Here is a 23,642-nt window from a genome sequence, read left to right on the forward strand (position 1 = left end):
GTGTCTTGGGAATGTATTCTAGGCCGAGCAAATAGACATGTAATTGAGTTTATGGACCTCGCATGTCGTGGAAAAATAAGAATGGGCACCGATATGAACTGTGGCATAAAGAATTTGAGTGCTGGTGTCTGGCTGAGATAAAAGCATGTGTTGGTGCAGCACACGAGGAGAGGATGAGCTAGCTGCTACATTTGATGCTTGGGAAAGTCCAACACAGCAATGTTTTATCCTTCGGATCATAAACCACCTTGAACAATGATGCGATTATTATATAAGTGGCTGTATGAAATGTAGAGACGTCTGTACTGGTTTGGATTCTCCCATTTGGACTGCTCTTGTGGAAGACCTCTGAGCACTTGACGCTGCTGGGTGCGCTGCTCCTCCCTAACCTAAAGGAACATGAGTATCCAAGCTCATTTTGTTGTGTTTGTTAAGAAGATTGTTTATAAGGTATGTGATATGACACGATGAACACCATATTACACTTACTTGATGCGAATTTATGAGCATGTATCCATGTGGAACTGAAGTAATAACAATCATGCTGCACTTTATTTAATAAACACATTTCAAAAATAAAATTTGGTGCAGGTAGATACTGGCCTAGAATGGCCCTAGGGACTAACATGGGCATGGGCGGTCAGCGGTTGGGTTAAAATCCAAACGCGTTCAACAGATTATCACTCTTCAATCCCATCCATTAAGCAAATAGCTTTGGCCTATAAGCACATACTAATTGCAGAAAACGAAAAAAGATAATTTGAAAGGGGGCGTGATGCACAACTGTTTTAAAATGTGTTGCAAAAGCCAGCCGCTTAACAAAAAAGCTGTTTAATGGTTTATGGTCTTTCTATTCCATCGAAATGCTATCTTTAACATATAAAGGTACATATCCATTGAAACTTGTCCATCGAATATAGGAATGGACAAGTTTCAATGGATATGTACTTTTAAATGATAATATTTCGATGCATTTATTTTTCAGATTAAAACGTTACATGTAGCTGTCCAGTGCTGAAATCTTCAAAGTATTTCGGCACTGGCCAGCTTTATGTAACGTTTCATTTTTTTTAAATGTTTTAGTTGGGGGGGGGGGGGGGGGAGGTGGGGAGGGTTCTCCCTTCCCCCAACCCAATTCTAACCCCTGCCCTATCCCTTACACTAACCCTAATTCTTAAATTTAAAAAATCCATCGAATTTTGTTTAATGAAAATGCATTTCGAAGGAAAGTATTTTCAATTAATAAAATTCGATGGAAATGACTTGGATGAATAGATTCTCGATGGAAAGTCTATATACCCTTACACACAATACGAAATTATAAGAGGCAGTTTACAATGTTAATTTCCACTGACCACTTTCAGTATATTTTAGTCATAAAAATGTTAAACTTGTTTTTTCAGAGGAGAGCGCATTGTCGCAACCTAGAAATACATTATTTTCTGACTGGTTATTCCAAGCTGCAGAGTCTGGTACACTCCTAATGTACTCTTTCGAAATACTCCTATGAGGAAGGGAACAAAGAACGCAACTAAAGGGTACCAGTCTGCCTTGCATGAAATCAAAACACATTTTGAGATCTTAAGAATGACCACAGATTTTGGTTTTTGACCAATGTCTGTGGAAAAAAAAAGTTGTATACTTGAATCAACAAGTGCATGATGCAGACCGGGCTTAGCGCTAATTTCAATTTTCCTAACATTCACCCGACATTAATATGTTTTCACATATGAACGACATATACTGATTCGAGCAGCCTCCGGATTTGAATTTGAGCATAGAATGCTATCAGTAACTCCTGCTTATTATGCTCCCCACCCCCCCCCCCCCCCGTCGTATCCAGACCTTGGTCTGCAGAGGAATGGAAAATTGCCTCGGAGAAGGAGTATTTGAGTTAATAATCATGAAAGTTTTGTAAAGGTAAGGGGAGTGGAGGATAGTTTTTTCATGGTTTGCATGCCTGTAGTAGCGTCAGTGAAGAGCGATCAAAGAAAAAAAAGGGACTAATGCGCCTGTGAATAGCGTATAACTTGTGGCGGTGCAGTCTAGTACTATGCGGATATAGTGCTTTGGCCATTCTTGAAATAGTCTGACCAATATGAAGATTTATAACATCTGAACGGATTGATCAATTCATTGATGAGGTAGCTTTACAGTTTGCCTACTCATCAATATAAAATCCATGCTACAGATTTAGGGCATACAAAGGAAGAGTTATTTAATGAGTAGTTTAGACTGCGACAAGAAGTTTATACAGTTTTAGAACATTCTGCCCATTGAGGACCGAATGTTTTTATAAAATGAGATGCTTGCCTGGATCTATCGTTTCGTCGTCACACACTCGCACACCCAGCTACTTTTAACTGACTTGCTGGTTTCATCTGAGCCTAGTTCTTGCCTGGTGCTTCTGTAACCCCTTCATTCAAAAGTGGTCACTCATGGAGCTTGAGGTCACACTTTCCAATTGCTGTCACAATCCTCTAGTCTCACCGCTGCAGATGTGGATAAGGCAGAGGCAAAGAGGCAGCCAGCAACAAATTGAAGTGCACCCCCACCTTTGATGCTCCCTCGCACTCCCTTGACTTCCCATCACGTACACGCCTCTGTTCTTGTTTCTGGTCTCTTCTAACGATGAAAGAGAGAGGGCTGAGTAGGTGCACAACAGAGGTAGTTCAGGCATAGAGGACATTTGCAATTAAATAGTAATGATTTAGCGATGATTGAACTAATTTGGAGTTGTAGAAATATTCCTACTGCTCCACACCACAGCATTTAACATGGCTCATAATGTGCACTTGCTACATTACATTTAAAGACATTTCCCAATGGGCCAACGTGCCGCCAAATATTGTTTAAGTGAACGGATCAAAAAGTAACTAGCCAGGAGTTTCATGCACATGCTGACCTGCCTCACATCCATTATCTTGAGTGGTATTTAGTTGAAAATACATGTTTAAAACATTGATGGGAAATAAAAGCAAAGGGGGGGGATGTTCCTCCACTCAGTTGCTACTGGAGGTGAATTATTTCAATGGCATGTTGTAAACCACCTTACACAGGGCACACGATTCACACTTGCCTCTAACCATTGGCAAATGAAAGTGGACTCTTGGTAAGTAAGAAATGGTGTGTTTGTCTGAGGTGGTGAGTGACCTTTTTATGGCTGGCTAGTAGCTTGCAACTTATTTTGTCCCATGATCCTAGCACACCTTAGTACGTCAAGTAAAAAAATAGACAAAACTTTACAACTCAAGCACGTGACAAGTACACATGGATGTTTCAAAGGTTTTGTTTTGTTCTGTTACCGTACAAGCTACAGAAGATCCTTGGTGTTGTGGTGAGGGGATCCAGAGATGAAGATTCAAATGAAAAAAAGGACTTGCCAGCAGGACTCGGCACTCTGAGCAATACCCTGTGTCCAAAAAGCAGTTCTGCAGCAGGAGGGTTTGCGGTTTATAGACATCACTGCGTTCGTTGATTGGCAACCACCTCAGGTTCCCGAAACGGCACATGGTGCAGGAGAGACCACAAGACCTTTAGGAATGGGGATTGATGATTCAGTGGTTCCCAGGTTGAGGTTCTGAGACAAAGGGGCTTCAAGGCAAAGCAGCTGCATGTTACTGATGTAGGATTCCTCCATCGTTCTGAAGCATAGAATTCCACTTGTGAATCTATCTGGTGTTGGCTTGGAAAAGGCACAAGGGTAGTACGGAAATCTGCTTGCCTAGTCACACCAGCCACAAAATGAGAACCAGGAGGATACTTTGGTAGTGCTAATGCGGGACAAAGGACAGCACAGCTACTCTGGGTTCCATTCACCCACATACAAGCAGGCAAGACTAGACCCAACTCATCTTCCCTTGCATTGAAGAGAAAGGAAGACCCAACAATCAAGCAAGAGCTGTGATCCAGTTATTCCAACAAGATCAGGGGGAGGGAGCACCACAGTCTGTTCCTTCCGGTACTCGGCTTCACTGTCCGATTCAGTGGCATGTCAAAGTAGGCTGACGCAGAACTGAGTCCATCCTAGAGCAGCAGGCCCTGAAGGAGTCTGGTTCAGAATTCCAGCAGTAGACCATGTTAGTAGGTAAGGGGAGGGGGAAATCTTTTCATTTTTTGCCCCTCGGAGCATTTTTCCAACGCTGTTGTCAGCTGACCATTCTTCCAAACACAACCATGCACTTCACTCTGGGAAGGGCCCTCATACAGTCCCAGACAGGCAACTGTAAATGGCAGTCAAATGGTTTCAGGCCGACCGACTCACAGTTCTGGGATACAGGCATCTTTTGTTCGAAGATGAAAAAACACCTTCACATATAAGAGAAAAACCAATCCATCCTCTATTTTGTGAAATTTAGGAGGATGTCAAAATGTCCTCGACCATTGAAATTGGTTTCCACAAAGTGGAAACGTTTTACACAAAGACCTAAAGCTTGCTACCAGCCTAGCCTCCCTCTCTGGCACTCTGAGGTGCCTTTGCACTAAGGGCTCTTAAAGCAGAGCACACAAACGGTGCCACTGTCTGTCGGGCTTAGGGTTAATCCTGGCTGGGAGAAAAAATAAAGTCCCGAATTCACGGCAAAAGGTAGGCAGGCACTACCCAGCCCTACATATTTAAGTGGCCCACTAGCCACCTTAATGCCTAAAAACAGGCAAATGCCACTAAAAATGTATAGGGTGTAAAGAGATTGCCAACATAAAACGACCAAATGAGTGTGTGGAAGCCTTTGCCTTGCTTCCACCCACACAGTACCACAGACATGTACAGATCAAAGCAATGACGCGGGAAGGAACTCTAACATTACTGCCTGAGCTGGAGAGGAACTTTATGGCTAACTTCTTTTAATTTGCCTGAACAACTCGGTGTCAAGAAGTGTGGATTACAAATCAATACATTTAGAGTTAATATTTACTCAGCAAAAAAATAACCCGATTGAGGAATAAGATTTATTTTTTATTTTTTAACTCCCATCTTAAACGAATGTGGTAGTAAAATACTCGAATATAAAAAGCCCTGTGGCGATCTCAGCGGTAAAAAACTTTCTATACCCAACACTTTCATAACAAGTTTGTTTTTAAAAAAAAAAAAAAAAAAATTGCACTCCATTTGTTAAGTTTTGTGATGTAAAGTGGTTTTGTATAGAGCATTTCTGTAATTTTGGCTGTCTTTGCAGGTTTCCCTGTAAGAAAATTAGGGAAGGGGTGGTAAATGGAATAGAGAGAAAGGCTGGCGTCGGGGAAGAGTAATTGGGCTATATAGAGTCGTGGCATTGCTCTGTTCATGATCTATGTTTAGAACTCTGCCACGTGCGAGTCTTGAGTAATGTAAGGTGGGGGACAGACGGACCTGAATAGGCTACACCAGGTATCAGAAAAGTTATAATATGAAATCCGTTCATTTTGCTATACGACCAGGCACAAGTCGAGGGACCAAGCGGGTGAAGGGCGTCGGCCCACATTTTTCATCTGGGACCATTTCAAGTAAACGGTGGTGCGGCCGTGAAGTGAACCAAGGTCGCGTCAGTGTGAGGCTAGATACTTAGCCAAAAGACCACTTGACATTCTTTTCGGATGCTGTAAAATGTCCTATATAGCAGAATTCAGTGTTCAAAATAACTGGGAGCAACTTAGCTTAGAGCCTGGTTGACTTGACATCGACAGCTGCCAGGAGCTACGATGGACTCCACAGGCCCAACTGGTACTATGCTAACATAACTGACATTCATTCTGTTTTTTGGGAATGTGTATAAAGGAGCATTAGGAGACTTCTGAGACATTGAAAACATAATTGGTTGTATATAATGGACGTAGTTCTATTTTGCATTTGATATGGTAGTTAGATTGGGGAAATGCCAAACAAGGGCTCCTTCACCAAAGCGTTGCTCCTGCTTACTGAGAGATGCCAAGCTCCCAAGTGCTGCTTTCGGCTCCTGCTAGTCTAATCCTTATTTTGATTAATGCAGAATGTCAATATGACACCTATTTAATGTGTACACCGTTAACACTTCGCCAATAACGCTCTACGAAAACTCTTTTGGGACATGCTTATTTGTCCCGTGCACATTCTTCAGTTGGGTGGGGGCGGGGACAAATTGAATGACATTTGCATATTTCACTTTAGGACGTTTATTTCCTGTGATTTCACTTTCCGTTGTGGATGGCGATCTTTTTATAAATGACTTGAGCTCTGCATACGACTCATGTATGTATAGCCACTTTAATTCCGAAATATTTATGAGAATGGGGCTAAACAAATGAACTATACAGACAGGAGTCGTAGTTGTATGGTTTTCTTGTGTGTCCTTAATTTCAAAATATATTTTAGCTGGCCAAATCCACTGTGGTTTTAAAAATGTATCCTTTTTGCTGTTTTTGTTGTATTTCTTTATTGGAATTGATATTTGTATGGAGGGCATCACAGATCTCATACGTTCTCATGTCTTTTTATTTGTAGTACATGACTTAGACCAAGAGTTCTGTGACCCGAGCCTGCAGTGAACTACGGCGCCGGAGAGCCTTGGCCTCCGAGCAAGCTGGCCACAAAGGCACTGTGGGCTCCCTCCAGATGTCTTCTCGGAAAGGATCATCGAGTGGGCAAGACAGCCAACTTGCCAGCAACGTTCGTGCCGAAGCGGACGCCGTGGAGCTGACTGAGCTGGGACCACTCCTTGAAGTGAAGCGAGCAACTGCCAGCTCCAGTAGTGTAAGTACACCCTCCAGTCTGATGGACCACAAAAGGGTTCTGCACAGCTGGATCAAATGAAAAGCAGCTTTGTGAACGTTTAATTACCCAAAGCCATTCGCAAGCAGCCATTGGTCATAGCCGACAAGCAAACAGCAGATTGTCTCCTGTGTAAAGCCCTGAGATATTGAAGTGGTTTTCTCTGCTTAAAAGCAGCAGCAATCCTAGTTGATCTTCCCCGCTGCACACTTGCTAGAAGAAGCCTGTGCATCACTGAGGACTGCATTGCTCCGAGATTAAAGTTGAGCTTTAGGGCTTTACCTCCTTAATGACTCTTGGAAGCATGTATGCGTGCACCAGACGAGAATGGGGCACATTTTTTAAAATCAAACATTCGATCACCCTGTATCCTGAATGTTCTATATATTAAGTTTACAATTGTTTTGCAGCTCCCTTTACCCCGTTGGCAGTTTAAATGTAAACCTGGGAATTGGGAGACATCTAGTAGTGGTTGATGAATATTGGGGCTGTTACTGATGCACTCGTTTTAAACGATCTGCCAAGTATGGTCTAGCCTGTAAAAGAAACCCATTTGTCTCTCCCTTTTATAATTTTTTTTTCAGAAATCTCTCCAGAAACAAATTTGTCTTTCGCTTTATAATTTGTTTTCAGAAATCTCTCCAGACAGTGGGGAGGTAGGCGCCATCAGTCAGTTTTGAAATGCACTTATTGTTCCCTATGCTTAGGGCCTAGCTTTCCCTTCCGTTTCGTGATCCTTCACCTTCCATGATAAAAGGTTCTCTCTACAAACTTTTGGCACATTATAGGTTCCTCCTTTTGCCACGACTGGGGTAATGCGCCCAAGCCTCATGATACTGATTTCCATTATGTTCACGTGCAGGGATAGGCATAGCATTTTTTTTACTTTGAGATGCACAAGCATAGTTTTTCTAACTGCAGCTTGCTCAGAATTGACTCTTCACTATGGCATAGTGAAATTGTGTAAAGTGGGGGTCGACTGGAAATGCGAAGTCGCGGCTCTCTGGCGATGACTAACTGAACCATCTTCTTGGCGGCTAACCATCTACAGGTCTTCACCGAGTCCCTTGAATATTTTGAGACATGTAAATGACTAAGGGATGCTGTGTGCGGATGTGCCTGTACATGGTGTGTGTATTAATGCTGGGCTTGCATGAGACATGTGAAGCACTGAACACCCTAAAGGAATGTCTGACAGATGGTAAGCATCTGGAAATATGTACTTTGGCTGATGAAAATCCTTTCTGCTTCATTGCTAAACGAGAAGGTGGCTCTAGCCAGCATATCCAAACTTGCTGCTATCTTGTCAACAGAGTATATGAATTAACAGACCATGCAAAATGGCAGCAGTGCATGGTACAAGTCAGAATGACATAAAGCAAGCATGGTATATGTTATTACTGGGCTAGACTGGCATTTTGGGGCAGCAAGTCTAGCCCTTTCTTACTGTGGCATGACTTTTAATGTACCCAACCTCGCTTTTTTTTTATTGTGGCATGGCATTTTATTCTGGGCTACTTACGTGTGCATGGACCGGAACTGGTGGGGATTGGGGGGGGGGGTGTGCACGACTGGGGGTGCACCCACACATTTCGCGCAGGGTGCTGGGAGACCTGCGGCCGGCACCACTGCTTTTACCTCTATCTGGGGAGCTAGGCCTGAAGTAGCAGTCAGAAATGTGGTAGTCAAGCAGAACTTGATTCTTGCACAAACAGGGAGCCAATCCAGAAAGGCCAATCCTGCGCTTTTTATCCACCCTGGTAGGGATTGCAGAGTAGAGGCTGCTGATAGGGAAGCTAATGAAGGCCAAGTGTAGGGAGTGGGCATAGTAAGGTTGAGTCTTCTTGGGAGCCTCAGCCGGTGGGCACCGCTACTTCCTGTGTGCACATGCTGAAGCCGTGCTCCATGTAAAACCATGGGTTTTGGTCAACGGTTGCCAGGGTGTTTCAGAATGTTGGTCGGTGTTGGAGGGGAGATGTGAACCAGTGAGCATCACGGACGGTGGGACCAAGAGCTTCTTGGAGTGGTAATGATGGTGGCCTCTCTGGTCCAGCCAGCACTCAATGGTGGGAAGGCCCATGGCTGAGTGGGAATCCATCGTTCTGGTCCAGAGGCTATCGAGACCAACCGAGTAGCATTGTAAAGGTGGTGTCAGATCTTTAAGACGCAACATGAGGGCAACCTGGACTGTGTCAAGGAGGATGAATGGCAGTGGCAGGAGCAAGAAGGTGGCCGCCCTTGACCGGTTAAGAGCGGTTATTCAGGAAGGTGGGGACTAACGAATGGTGCTGTTGATGGCCTTGTGAGCGACTGAGATCCTGTTGATGGTGCCATGAAGGCTGAGCCTTGATGCTGATATCACACATCCTGACTAATTGAAAAGATTATCACTCTGGCATCCACGGTCATGGTGCGGTCTTCTGAAGGACCACCACCTGTTTTTCAATGGATCGCCCTCTTCCGCACAACACATGCAGTAATTCACTTTAATGGCAATTTTTCCACGGTTTTGTTGGGCTCTAAATATGACAATTCCCAAATTCTGGAGACATTTTCGTGATTTCCCTAGCGGTGTGAGTAATGTTACAGAGCAGCTGGCAATAGTGCTTTTAAAAAGCACATGAAGCGCACTCAGCACCTTGCTCTCCCTGCAGCCCCATAGCCTCCTGCTTTCCCTTTGTCGGCCTCCTGCTCCACTCCCGCAACCTGATTGGAGCTCTGCACCGTCATAAGGGACACCCCAGGGCAGCACCCTACCCGGCAGGCCCCTCGGATAAGGGTGGCTCCTACATTTGCGACTCCAAGATGTCTGCAGGTATCAGCAGAAGGGCATTCAGGCAGTCAGGCAGCCGATCAGGCACACAGTGCATTCAGGACATTCTTCTCCATCCAGACACTTGCAACACGGGATGTGGATTCGGACAAACACTCTGCTGTTCAGCACTACACACTGCATTCGTTCCAATTTTGGGCAAGGCTGTCTCAGTCATTGTGTCAAATACCAGATACTAGACACCCATACCACAGAATGCGTATTCGTCACACTCTCCATTCACCCAGGTCCCACACCACGGCGTACCCACAACATACAGTCATTGGGAAGGCTCCAGCCAGTCTGTCCTGGACTCCCAGTCCAGTCCCTGCCCCCCCCCCCGAAACACCATATAATGGAACTTCCACCCAACAGCCAGTCAGGGGGAAGGGACAGAGTCAGGGCTTCCCGGTACTTTGGGAAAAGTAAGGTAACGGGCGATAGAAAGCAAGAGGCCACAGGGGCCATCTTGTTTCCTATCAGGAATCCACTGCTTCCAGTGACGGGGCCTGGGCATCCCAAAATGGAGGTCGATTCAGCACAGAGCTGCCACCAGCCTTTACCCTGCTCTGTGGGCCACACACATCTGCCCAAAAACATATACCTAGGAGTACAGGGTCATACCCCCACCCATGGGTGCCATAAGGGTATCTCAAGGGTCTGTTCACCAAACCAAATACAGGAAGCGCCGCATCGCCAGGTGTCCCACATTTCCAGCATCACACCGCCACAGTACCCAAGTACATTTCTTTAATTTTCCTCCCAAAACTATCATTTTGTTTTTGGACTGATTTATTTTCTAAACTTAATCTGACTTTAGGATGTTACGGTTTCTAGGGAACACTGTAAATAAATTAGACATCAGTCTAATAAAATAGTAAAGCAAAGTTTAGTGATGTTAAATAAACTGTGCCTAGTTTTTAAGGGGTGAGGGGGGGAAAAAGGGGAGAAAAAGTGTCCCATGACTCGCATGTCTGCAAGGGAAATATTCAATAATGGTGGTGCCAAAAACATCTGAAAGACAGTTGAACCCAGTAAGACTTGAATGAAATATGTAGTTGTAATTCTAGCCTAATTGGAGTTTGTGGTTAAATATTTTCAGTTGCCTAGCTGTGGTTTAATCCCATCTCTTGTTCTCTCTTTACTGCTGTGAAATGTCGTCATTCTTGTAGAATAACTGGAAAATCTGAATTGCTCTTGCTGTCTCTGCAGGCAGAAGATGATCAGACATGCAGCGCAGCACAGGAAGAGGAGGAAGAGGAAGAGGAGGTCCGAGTCTTAACCCTCCCACTTCAGGCTCATCATGCTATGGAAAAGATGGAAGAGTTTGTGTACAAGGTATGTTATTGATAAAGCGACTCCCATTTAGGAGGAGTAGCAAAATCATTCAGTTTAGCCCTCTGTGTCCAAGCAATCATACAGGGGAACATTGTTCAGCCTAGCCTATTGGTTACGATTTATTCATATTAATTTTTTTATAGGACGAGCTGGCTGTGTTTTGATTTTCATAGAATAGTTAGGATTCAGGGTACATACGTATGGTGCAGTTGAGGCTGAAGTTGGTGTTACGCAGCTTTGATTTGCTAGGAAAAAGTTAATGAAACCAATTAAAGGTTTTGTTGTTGGGTGTTCTAAACTGAATCCTACACTCACTGAGTAGTGCCACTGGAACGCTGTTCCATAGTTTTGGTGCAGCAATGGTGGCCAGTTGCTGTCCATGTACTTGTTTGTTTGCAGTAGGAGATTCTAGTAAAATAATGGTAGTATATCTGTAAGGTCAATTGTCTTTTAGTATAGATGAATTGTATGTAATGCAAGCCAGTTTACAAATGGTTGTTTTCACCATGTGGCAATGCAGGGCACTGTAAAGATGTTGCCCTTCTCCAACTTTTGTTCTCGGATGCAATGGCATAAAGGCCTTAACGCTTTCTGTTTTTTTGCACCCCATCCGTGGAATGTGCTTTCTTTGTGTGCCAGTAACCATTTGAAATCCTCTTTTTCTAAATGCACATTTTTATCGGGGTGTGGGGAGGGAGGCTGCATCACTTGTTTTGATGTGTTGACCACTTGGTTTCTTTTTTATGTTTTAGTTTTTCTGCCTATCTTGGGTTTTGCGCTCTGTTTTTTCTCTCGCTCTATTCCTTTGACATTTCTTGGTTTCAATTACTGGTTTGGGGTATAGCGTTTTGTATGAATCTCTGATACAAGCCTGGATGCTCTAAAGATACTACAGCGGTGTTTTGGCACATTAAAGTGTAGCGTCTTATTGATGCACTGTTAGCATGAGGAAACTGATTTTTTTGGGGGGTTTCTGTGTCCCATAGAAATACTGATTGATTAGTCAGGATCAGGGAAATAATCTTCAATCTTGTTCTGCTAGCAAAAGTGACGCAATCTTTTGTTTTTGCAGAATTGCCTCATGTAGCTCGTTACGTGTTTTTAGATGTGTTGTCACCATGATTGTACTCTTAGGAATACTCTATGCTTTTGGCATAGAGCTGTAGATGAGCTTCATCCTTCTCTATAACAAACTACAATCTGACCAATGCAACCAATTTAAAATAGCAAGTAACTGACACGCGGGTGACTGCCACTTCATACCACCTGCTGCATTGCATTGTGTTTGTTCAGCTCAGTGGCTTCAGTAGCTCATGCCACAAGGAGTTACACTACTGTAGTTAATTATTTGAAGAGGGTTTCTAAAATGTTCAGATCTAGAAACTGAAAACTTTAAAACATGCATTTTAGTTGCAATGCATACTTTTTTAAAAGTTATACTGTACTTCCCTTTTCTAAAAATGCTACAGCTGAGGATTTCTTTTGTTTCCAATTTATTAAAACATTACCACAACATTTTATCAACCAACCTAAATCATTTTCCTCTGACAGGAAGAAGTGAGCAAAATATAGCAATAAAATGACATGTGGACGAGTTGGTGCTAGTGGCAATGGCTTCTATTTAAATAACAATGTTACAGTGCATTTATTTTGAGACCACAGATGCCTTTTCAGTTGCAAAAGGGCGTGTGTAGAGAATTGTTCTGTCTTCATACTTTTACCCAGTAAGTATGTAGCTTTGATCTGTAGAGCAGCATCTTCCATCATTTTGTAGATTGAGGGATGGATATTTGTGGTTGCATAGCAATCACTGTTGAGGATGGGTAGTTAGTCAGTGTACACAGGAGACTCATCCCCTGACATGGCAGTTGGAGGTTGCATCGGGACCAGCCCACCTGGTCACAGCTGTGCGACCACATTTGTCGAAACAGCCATTTTACTTCATTTATCTTGTTGGGTAGGTATAACATTGGTTTGTAGGGTAGTGGCGGAAGGGCAAGGAGTGTGGGAACGGGTATGCAGGGTCCTGCCTTCCATTAACAATGCAGCAAAAAGTACAAAACGAGCAGATGTCCCTGATCTGTTACATCGCATGATGGGTGATGTCTTATCTCTGATTAAGTAATTTTGAGAAATCTGAGAGTGGTGTCTTGATAGCAATTTCTCAGCTGCACATTCTCAAGGCTTCCATGCACCTGCCATCTCGATTCAAAATATTTAGGACTCTAGGTGATGGGTAGGAGTTTCTGAGCCGACTGTTTAATATGAGATAATGCCCAGCAAATGGAAAGAAACTGAGCACCAAATGTAAAACCAGAAAAAGGCTTTCATCTTTTAAGGTTACAAATTGAAATACACATGGTAATATCTGCAAAATTGTTTGCTCACTTATTACTGAAATCTATACACATTTAAATATTGAGCTAAACATATTTCTTACAATGGTTTTGTCCACTCCATTGTAACTATGCTGTTCCTAGATTACATTACTAATGTAATGTGCTAAAAATATAAACCAAAAAGAATAGGATGAATGACTGCTTCGCACTGTAATACAAATCTTTCCCTAGAGTGCAAGCTTCTACAGGGTCCAGATCTAATAATTCAATGTATTACTACTGATCTATTTTAGCCCTAATGTATTCTGTTACTTGTCCGACTTCATTAATACAATTAGGGGAAAAGTTCAAAAAGAGGAAAAAAATGGTGATGCATTATTTAAATGTATAGCACAGAACTACGTTTTTTTTAAGCGGGCGAGTAAAAACTTTTATGGTACTCAGCCCAGTAGTAGAGTACTGCTACTGGAATGTTTGTATGCATTATAATTGTACTGTCTGCTGCTGCCCTCTAATTACCTGAAAGTCAATCTGTCACAGTCTGCCATTCAAGCCTGTTGGTAAAGGCGCTATATGGGGGGTGATCTCTGTAGAAGCACTGAAGTAGATGTTCACTAGGAACTAAAGAGTTTGCCTGCTTCTGCTTTCTCTAAGAAAATATCAGCGCGGTCACTGAGACATGAAAGTACTTGGCACAAACAAATGTATCCATGTGGCCTAGAACTGGTGTGGTACACTCAAGATCTAATATTTGACTAGTCAGTATGTCAAAATACTGACTATAGGATCGCCCCACATTCCCAATATCTAGACTCTAACTTGCTGTATGATTATTATTATTTTTTTTTTTTTGGCATGGGATTAATTTAGTTTTGTAAATGTGTTTTGTATCTTTGATAGTCAACAAAATTGTTCTCCATTGAAGTACATTTTCAATTTGTAATCTTCAACCCAAGTGTGTGGTAGTTATTGTGGCCCAAGCTCTGGTTGAGGAAGGGAAGCATGGCGAGAGGTTTGAAAAATGAACGTACTGTCCGTAAAAGTTGTTCAACAGCTTTCTGATGGTGCGATATGTTGCTGGGAAAGGCTGAAGCTTAAGATGGGGCTTGGCTGGTAAGGGCGGATGTGTCGGTAGAGGCTGAAGGTTGGCTAGATACAGCCATCAACCTCCTTCTAGGTGCCACCCACCAGACCCCGAATGAGGCAGAGTGGGACAATCTCAGCACCCTATTATCCAAGCTCAATAGCTTCAGTATCGAGCACTGGAAGGACCAGTTCATTGTGCAGAACAAGGACCTGGAGCGGAGGCTAGCTGATCTTCCATTGCTCTATAGAGGTAATATGAGAAATCTGAGGTGGTGTCAAGGACAGTGCAACATCGACACAGACTTCAGTCATATGGGTGCTTTTGTACATTTCTTACAAGCCAGATGAGAAGTGATGGTCTTGGGGTGGAAAGGCATCTGCTTTGGTGGCTAGTGCCTGTTAGTGTTCGTCTTTTGTGGCCACAATGCACTAGGCCCCTCCCCTATTGAGCCTTTGATGTAGAGTAAGGTGCATCATTAGTGAGTGGCTGCATTGTGGGGCTACAAAGGATTGACATGCACGGTTACGTCAGGACTCGCAAATTCTTAAAAATCCCACAAGACTTGCAGGGTGAGTGCCTTAGTTTTTTACATACTCCACTTAAGAGAAATGCTCTTGCCCCATGGTGACGGGTGACAAAGGATTTACTGGTGCTTTGTGTAAAATAGTGCATGTCACCATAAGCACAATTGATATTTGGTGCAGTGCTGCCACCCAAAGCCCAGCTATGTACAGTGAAACTTGTCATTTATTGCAGAATGTCAGATGCAGGTTTCAAACTTCCCCATACTTGCGTGCAAGGTTGAGTACCATGGAAATAGTACTCTTCCTTTATGAAATCTCCTCACCAATGCTAGTGAGCTGGTAGATTTAGCAAGCCCTATTTACTCATATTTAATTCTTTACCTGTTTGCAGCCAACCAGATTCTTTCTGGCAACATCCTGCACTATTCAGAGCTCCTTTTGTTTACGCGGTCGAAACACTAGCTAAAGCTCTAAGCCGATCCTAGGCCTCAGTTGATGTCTTTTTATGTATAGGATAAAATGGAGTACGAGAGGGGGCTCCACCAAAGTTAAAACTGGTAAACTTATAGAGCCAAATTATACAGATTGAGAAACAGGAGCACTGCAGGTAGCCCAGTGACTTTCTGGGTAGACCCATTACAGCTGTAATCCTCTTTTTTTTGGTGTAAATATTTTGCATGGGATCCTTTATCCCAATCCTTACACAAATGGATTTATTCTAATCTTAACTTGAACCAAGAAGTTATTGCAAACTCTACGCCTTCTGCCCAAATGTAACATAACCTTCATATTAGCTTTGCCTTTTGTTATTTCACATCAAGGGTATGTTGTACTCTGCATTCTATAGCTAATTGTGTTCCAAAATGTACACAAGGACTAGAATAATGCAAAGGTATTGCTTGTTTTGTTTCTTCATGCAGCACCATGTTTTTTCAATGCACATTTTTTTATCAAGTTATTTTCTCTTTGTTAGGACAGTTTTTTTGTTGAAGTCCAACTAAGGGCTTAGTAAAACCATACAACTGTGACAGTACAAAACTCCTCTCTTAGAATAAGGCTGTACCACCTGAGTATTTGGTAGCATAAACCGAACAGCCAGGTTCATCTCAGGAGGGAAAGAGGACTGTGTAGCTTGGTACAAAGAAATTATACCATACATATGGTCCAAAGAAACACTGAAACACTATGTATTCTAAAAAATAAATGGTTTATTCAAATACAAATAGGCCAAGATGAATCTTGGGTAAATAAGTACGATCACATTATGGATGAACACAATTATCAAACCCAAGTCAATACTTATAATTGGTTATTCACAACGTGCTTAATAACTAGAGGTTTCTAAGCGCGGACCGGGGGATCGAACCTGTGTTGCTCCGTGTCATCTTGCTTCCAAGGCGAGCGCGTTGCCCTGAGCTATCCTCGGGGACAACCCAAAGTATAACCTTATTTAAGAATAGCATTCAGTATTTCGAGGTTAGATCAACTTATAACACATTCAGCACTCCAAATGAATAAAATAAACATTCAGAATGCAATTAGCTATTCTTGGCTAGTAAAATCTGGTTACATAGAAGTTTTAAATACAGTCAGTAATTCAAGGGTAGTAGACCCTGTCAGTCATGCAGTGACACTCGGCTAAGAAATCACTTAGTAAACCAACCCTGTAACAGGACACTTTTCTGAATAGTGGAACACAAATTCATGGAACATTATAAACCCATAACTACATTCAGGGTAACCTCAGTTCTCCAGCATGGGGTCTGACATGGATTCACATGCTCATGAATATTCCATGTTGTCAGGCAGGGAATCCTCGGTAAAGAAAAAATCTGTTTCAGTTTCACTTCTGAAGTGTCTTTCTCCTAACAATCACTGGTCTCTGGGTCATATTGTCCCCAGCCAATGACTGCCGTCTACGTAAGCCCATCCTCTGGCAACCATCTTCTGATTTTTACCACACGTTCAAGTGTTGGGAGTCCTCATGCTATAGCTCTCGAGCTTTTACTGCATTTGTGATTTATTTTTTAGTATTTTGTATTTCATTTTTTTTTTCTTAGTTTGCTCAAATTTTTTTCGGTCAATCTAGCCTCAAGCTCCATCGAGCCATCATCTGACTAACGGGGGCCCGTTTTTCTGAATTTTCTACGCCCCTCAAGGGCGATTTTTCATCGAGCTCCCTTCTTGGAGGATTCTTGGAGGCCTACGCCGCATGGACATGGCTGAAGGTATAGGAGACTCGACGCCTCTGTTCAGGATTTGCCCTGGGTGCGGCCTACGGAACATTTTCCTGGACGATGGGCACTCCCTGTGCCTTTACTGCCTGCATACCGACTAGACTCACGTGGAGGAGGCCTGTGCGTTCTGCAAGGATATGGTTCCCCGCACCATGAAGGACTGTCGCGAGCGGCTTAACAAGTGGCTCCAGTCGGGTGAGTCCCAGTCACCCAGCCGAAAGAAGAAATTGGAGTGGTCTTCTAAGACCTTTGAGGGCACTCCGGTGACAGGGGCCCAACACAATGCAAAGCACTGTGAGTCCGCGGGCACCGGGAGTGCCGTTGGGGCTGCCAGGGCAGGTGCAGCATCTCTGGCACCTTCGCCCACGAGCCAACGGTCCGGCTCGGCGAAGAGGAGGAAGTGTGAGCACCCGGGTAAACTTCTGGAGAAGTCCCAGTTGGCTAGATGGAGAAGGCCAAAGGGGAGCACGGTGCTGACTCCCCTCCACCGAGGGACGAGCCGGACTGGATGCGGCGATGACGGGAGTGGATCTCCTGTCCCCACCGCCTAGCCTCCCGACGAGATTGGCTCGTTTCATGCCATGATCTCAAGGGCCTCAGAGTTGTTCCAACTGGCTCCCGAGGAAAAGAAGGAAGGCTTCTTGTACCAGCGCAGGGAGGCTAAGAGGAAGACTCTGCTTTCTATCCCACTGTTGGATGACATTTGAGACGAGGGACTGTTGTCCCTCATGAAGCACCCGTCCTCGGCCCCGGCGAAGAGGGACCGGTACAAGAAAAGGTACAGGGTGCTGGACTCTGCACCCAAGTGCTTGAGATCACAGCCTTCCCCGGATTCGGTGGTCTTGGCGGCGGCTAGACAAAAGTCTGCTGGTTCGTCGACGTCCTCTGCGAACCTCCACCCTCCTCCCCTAGTCAGCGAGGGGAAAGGAGCTGGATGCCATGGGACGACTAGTCATCTCGTCTGCAACGCCGACCATCAAGGCGGCCCACGCACTCGCCATTGTGGCTCGTTAAGACAGGAAGCTCTGGTTCAAGATCGCTCCCCTCCTGGACTTCCTTCGCAACGACAAGAGAGCAGAAGCGCTGGAGATCCTGCAGGAAGGCGCGGGGTTCCGCCAGATGGGCAACAGCGTTTGCCTTCGTCGGCGGGGTTGGTTGAAGGCCACTAACTTCCGCCAGGATGTGCAGTCGAGGGTGACATGCCCTTCGGGGGTAACTTTTTTGGCAAGACTGTGGACGAGTCTCTTCAGGCCATCAAAGCGGATACCGAGACGGTGCGCATTTTTGGGCAAGCTTCAGCAGCGACGGGTGTCCTTTCGGACCTCCGGAGGAAAGTCCCAGGATTCCCTCCAAAGGCTACGATGGCTTTGCGTCATCTTACCGTCAACCGTCCCGCTCTTTGACCCAGGCAGCCTACAGGGGCTGCAGCAAGCCTGGAGGTCGCCGCCGCCAAGGCAGCCCCTCCACGGCGAAGCAGGACTGAACCGGCCGGTGGGAGGCCAGCTGGCAAAATTCGTCGGTGTGTGGAACACCATCTCCACCGACAGTTGGATGCGGGACGCGCTGGCCCACGGACACACTCTGGAATTCCATCAGTGTCCTTGTATACTACCCGTGGCCAGGCAAGGAAAACCACGTCCCGCTGTTTCTGCTGTAGGTGCGGGCCATGCTGAAGGACGCAATAGAGCTCGTCCCAAAGAGGCTCCGGGGCTCCGGAGTGTACTCTTGGTACTTCCTCATCAAGAAGAAGACGGGCGGTTGGCCGCCCATCCTGGACCTCCGCCGCTTGAACAAGTACATCAGATCCCTGAAGTTTCGGATGGTCACCCTTCAGCACGTGCTAGGACAGCTGGAAGAAGGGGATTTCCTGTCGTCGCTGGACTTGGAGGATGCTAATTTCACATCCCCATCCACAAGGGGCACGGCAAGTGCCTGGCGCCAGTGGCGGCGAAACTGCGTCTACGAGGTATCCACGTTTACACCTACCTGGACGACTGGCTCATCCGAGCGACATTGAGGGAGATCGCCGTCGCTAACACGGCGGAAACCGTTCTGCTCCTGAATGAGCTGGGAAATCTTGCTTGGTGCCATCCCAAGACTCAGTTTCTGGGGTCTCAACTCAACACAGCGCCTGGGCAAGGTACAACAGCTGTTGACCCTGAAGATCACAAGGGTGAGGTCCATCAAATCCCTTCTTGGCATGATGTCGTCATGCATACACCTCATTCGACTGTGCAGGCTGCGGATGCAGCCACTGCAAGAGTACCTCGATGCCCGTTTGATCCAGGTATCGGGAAGCTTTGAGGACAAGATCTCTCTCTCGACGAGACGTTCTGTCGAGCGATACGGTGGTGGGGTGTCCATGCGCATCTGTTGGCGGGCACGGACTTCCAGACACCGCTTCATCAGGAGACGGTCACGACGGACGCCTCCCCGGAAGGATGGGCCGTACACATCAGAGGTCTCCATGCAAGAGGCCTGTGGCTGCCGGAGGAGAAGTTGTTGCATATCAACATTCTGGAGCTACGGGCAGTGTTTTGGGCCCTCAACTCCTTGCTTCCGTCCCTCAAAGGAAAGGTGGTACGAGTCTTCATAGACACCACCACAATGTTCTACATCCGGAAGCAGGGGGGGCACCAGATCCCCAGCACACTCCAGAGAGGCACAGGACCTATGGCACTGGGCCATGGCCCATGCGATTTTCCTCATCCCGTTTCATCTGGCGCGAGTGAAGAACATCATTGCCGACTCCCTCAGCAGGGAGCTGCGCTCGTGCCACATGTGGGAGCTTCAGCAGGATCAAGATCTTCTGTTCCGAAGATGGGGCAATCCCGACATCGATCTGTTTGCGGCGGCGACAAACACCAAGTGCCCCAGCCGGGGAGCATGGGGGATGTGTTCTATTCCCCTGGGACGGCCTGTTTCTCTATGCGTTCCCGCCATTGCCGTTGCTTCTGCGACTCATCAATCAACTCAGACGGTCCCGGTGCAGGATGATCCTCGTTGCACCAGCATGGCCGAGACAGATATGGTACCCAGACATTCTGGACTTGTCAGCGCCCATTCCAGTCAAGCTTCCGGTGGTCGCAGATCTTCTCACCTGGGAAGGACTAGCGATCCTGCATCATGACCCAGGGTTGCTGAACTTGCAGGCCTGGCTCCTGCAGCACTAGAGTTTGGGGGAATACGAGATCCGGGCGGACTGCAATGAGGTACTTGCCAAGGCCAGGGCTTCGTCTACACTGAAGTGCTCCGGACATTAGTGGAAGAGGTGCACAGTCTGGTGCGGAGCACAGAAGATAAACCCTCTACGGATTACGGCCCCTCAGGTCCTGCTGTAATTGCTGTCAGTGGCCAAAGCAGGGCTGGCGCACGCCTCCATCAAGATTCATCTGGCGGCTATCTTCCGCTACACCAGAACTCCGGGGGCGGTCGTCGCTGTGGTCGCACCGCCTGGTCAAGGAGTTCATGAAAGGACTTGCGCTCGTTCCCGCCGGTGAATGCTCCGACCCCGGCGTGGGAGCTCAATGTGGTGCTGACTAGGCTCATGGGTCCTCTGTTCGAGCCTATGCATTTGGCGCCGCTGAAATTCTTATAGTGGAAGACAGCGTTTCTTGTGGCCATCACCTACGCACGATGAGTGGGAGAGATCCAGGACCTCTCCTGTAAACCTCTGTACATAACATTTCATGGAACAAGGGTAGTGCTGCAGACGCACCACTCCTTCATGCCCAAGCTGTCGTCGGACTTATCTAAACAAGCCCTTGGTGTTACCCGTTTTCTTCCCGACGCCTTCGTCACCGGCTGAGAGGACTTTGCACTCGCTAGATGTGGCTAGAGCGGTGAAGTTCTACGTGGACCGGAAGACATCACAGCTGTTTGTTAACTTTGGCCCTGTGAACCAAGGGAAGGCCCTCTTCAAGGCTTCCATTTCCAGGTGGCTCTCCGGCTGCATCACCCATTGTCACTGGTTGGCAAACCGACCGGTGCCTGGCCGTCCGAGAGCCCATTCGACCAGAGCGATCGCTGCAACTACGGCGTTCCTGTCTGGTGTGCTCCTGCTGGACCTCTGCAGGGCTGCTACGTGGAGGTCGACGCATACCTTCACGAGATTCTATTGCGTTTACCGGGATTCCAGGGAGGAGTTCAGAGTCGGCCAAGCAGTGCTGCGCAACCTGTTCTCTTGAAGGTGAGCCTGGTGAGGAGGTAAGAAATGCTTAATGTTGAGCCTTGCCACCTCCCGTCGTGCATGTGTACTGCTATGTATTTATTCATGAGCATGTGAATCCATGCCACACCCCATGCTGGGGAAGGAACAAGTTACTTACCTGTAACTGGTGTTCTCCAGCATGGGTCTGGCATGGATTCACATGCGAACCCTCCCGCCTACCCCTCTGTGGCTCTTCTCTTGGTCCTACTGCCACTTTACGTGCTACCAAATCTGAAGATGGCTGCCAGAGAAGGGGCTTAGGTAGAGGGCAATCATTGGCTGGGAGCAGTATGAGCCTGAGACCAGTGATTGGTTGCTAGGAGAAAGACCGTTCAGAAGTGAAACATAAACTGATTTTTTTCTTTACCGAGGATTCCCAGCCTGACGACTGGGAATATCCATGAGCATGTGATTCCATGCCAGACCCATGCTGGAGAACAACAGTTACAGGTAAGTAACGTGTTCCTTATACCAGGTGAGTAAGACCTACTGTTCTAATAAACTATCATTACAGTTGCTTTTCAGATCAGTGGAACACTGAGGTAATCAGTAACTCTCTAACTTACTTTAGGATGGCACAAGGCAGACCAAGGTTAGTAAAACCCTAACTACATTCAGGATAACTTTCAGTTATACAAGGAGTAAAACCCAAGGGTGTAATAAACTATTAGTTGTTTTTTAGATCCGTGGAAATCCAGTAGGGATAGTGGTGGGACTGATCCTTTCCTTTCGGAGAAAGCATACCCCCATTTCCCGCCCCTACTCTGTCCACCCCTCATTATGGAGCATAAGTTTTGCCGAAGGTGCAACAGGAAATTCCTGTGGTTAGCCAGAGTTTGTAACCACTTCCTTCCTCGTGATCATGTCAAGTCCCATTGTGCTGTGTCTAAGCTCTTGTTAGGCAAGATAGTATGCTGTACCCTTTGGGTGCACTACAACAACCCTGACCTCCTGGCAATAGGGACCCAACCTTTGGTATAAGTCTGTACTACACAGGTTGGTAGTTTGGTCGAGTAGCCAGGCTTAACTCAAGAGGGGTCAATGTGAGCTGTAGGGGAGTTGCACAGAGATTCACAGTGACACGTATTCAAATAAACTCTTACACACAAGGTTTCTTGATTAAACCTTTTATTCAACAGCGAGTTTGAGTAAGCCTTCTTCAGAAGAGAGCAATATAAAGCACCACAAAAAGAAATTTCAAAAATACACACACTTAGCTTTCTAAATTAGCAAATACCCATTTGGGATGGCCCACAGACACTACCTACACGCTCAGGTGACTTCAATAATTCAGGTACTGCAGACATTAATTTATCACTGTTGCATTTAGAATATAGTTGAGTGTCAAAGAAAAGGGGTTTCAGAATAAGACGGGGGTTCGCACAATTATTCTTAATCGGGTAAGTACTTAAAAAAAAAAAAAAAAAAAAAAAAAAGCAGTTAACTTTTTCCTAGAAGGAAGGCACAAACACATGAGCAGAGGAGAGCAGAGCCATTCAGCGAGCCAGGCCAGCCAATGTTAAGTTAGCAAAAATTCAAGGTGAACTGGGGCACTTCTTGCAGGTAAGTAAAAGTCTTGCCCAATGTGTTAGAAGTTTTTGTAGAAGAAGAAGTCTAAGTAGGGCCACAAGCTGATTTGGCTTGTGAGGTAAAGAAGCTGCACGCAACTCTACCAGGGGAACCGAGACCTGTCTCAACTGAGATCAGGCAAGGTGGCACAAGAGGTAAATTCTCTTAGACTGTACAGTACTTTTAGGTTGAAGAAAAGTGCAGCAGATGGCTTCTGATCCTGTGCAGATCTGCAGATCCTGGTGCTCCTGTGCCTCAGTCGTGGGGGACTTCTACAGTGGGATGGACACCTACCGCAAATGGCAATCTTCAAACAAGTCGCACTTTAGTGTTTCAGCTCCTCACATCTACCGCAAATAGCAACACTGCAGTTCCTGGCTGTCGAGACAGGCTTTTCTTGCCTCTGGGGTCCAGCAATCTATTGAGGTTGCTCAGGCTCGGTCAGTCCTGCTTTCTGGGAGTCCAGAAGATCTTCCTGGAGTTCTTGGCCAGCTTAAAAGCAACACACACAATCTGGTGTTCCTCTCCCTGGCTATTTGGTTTCAGCAGCGACTGCAGTGGAAATTCAACCAGCTTGGAGGGGATGTCCCACCAACTCCAGTAGAGAAGTCGTCCTTGCAGGGCTTCTGTTCATGCAAATTCAGAGCTTCAGTACAGCAGCAGGGCATCACCGGGTAAACCAACGGTCCAGTAGTTGAAGTAGGCGTCTATTCCAAGTTCTTTTTCGTATTCCTTCGTCCAGATGTCGACTCTGCCTTCCAAGCCAAAAAGCCTTGCCTTTTATGCAGGTGTCTCCCATTAATTT

The 23,642-nt window shown here is 45.8% G+C and overlaps 1 protein-coding gene across 1 annotated transcript in view; it reads left to right on the top strand.

Annotated features, from left to right (window-relative positions):
- The window catches only part of ADIPOR1 (adiponectin receptor 1), a 386,081-nt gene that overhangs the window by 144,796 nt on the left and 217,643 nt on the right, over positions 1 to 23,642 (top strand). Inside the window, exons 2-3 of the mRNA XM_069633688.1 lie at positions 6,455 to 6,703; positions 10,746 to 10,871. Of these exons, the coding sequence (XP_069489789.1) occupies positions 6,566 to 6,703; positions 10,746 to 10,871 (264 nt within the window). The 5' untranslated portion in view covers positions 6,455 to 6,565. The remainder of the gene's footprint in view (positions 1 to 6,454; positions 6,704 to 10,745; positions 10,872 to 23,642) is intronic.

The sequence above is a fragment of the Ambystoma mexicanum genome, chromosome 13, assembly GCF_040938575.1.
Source record: "Ambystoma mexicanum isolate Mex_15411 chromosome 13, UKY_AmexF1_1, whole genome shotgun sequence".
NCBI classification, from domain to species: Eukaryota; Metazoa; Chordata; class Amphibia; order Caudata; family Ambystomatidae; genus Ambystoma; species Ambystoma mexicanum.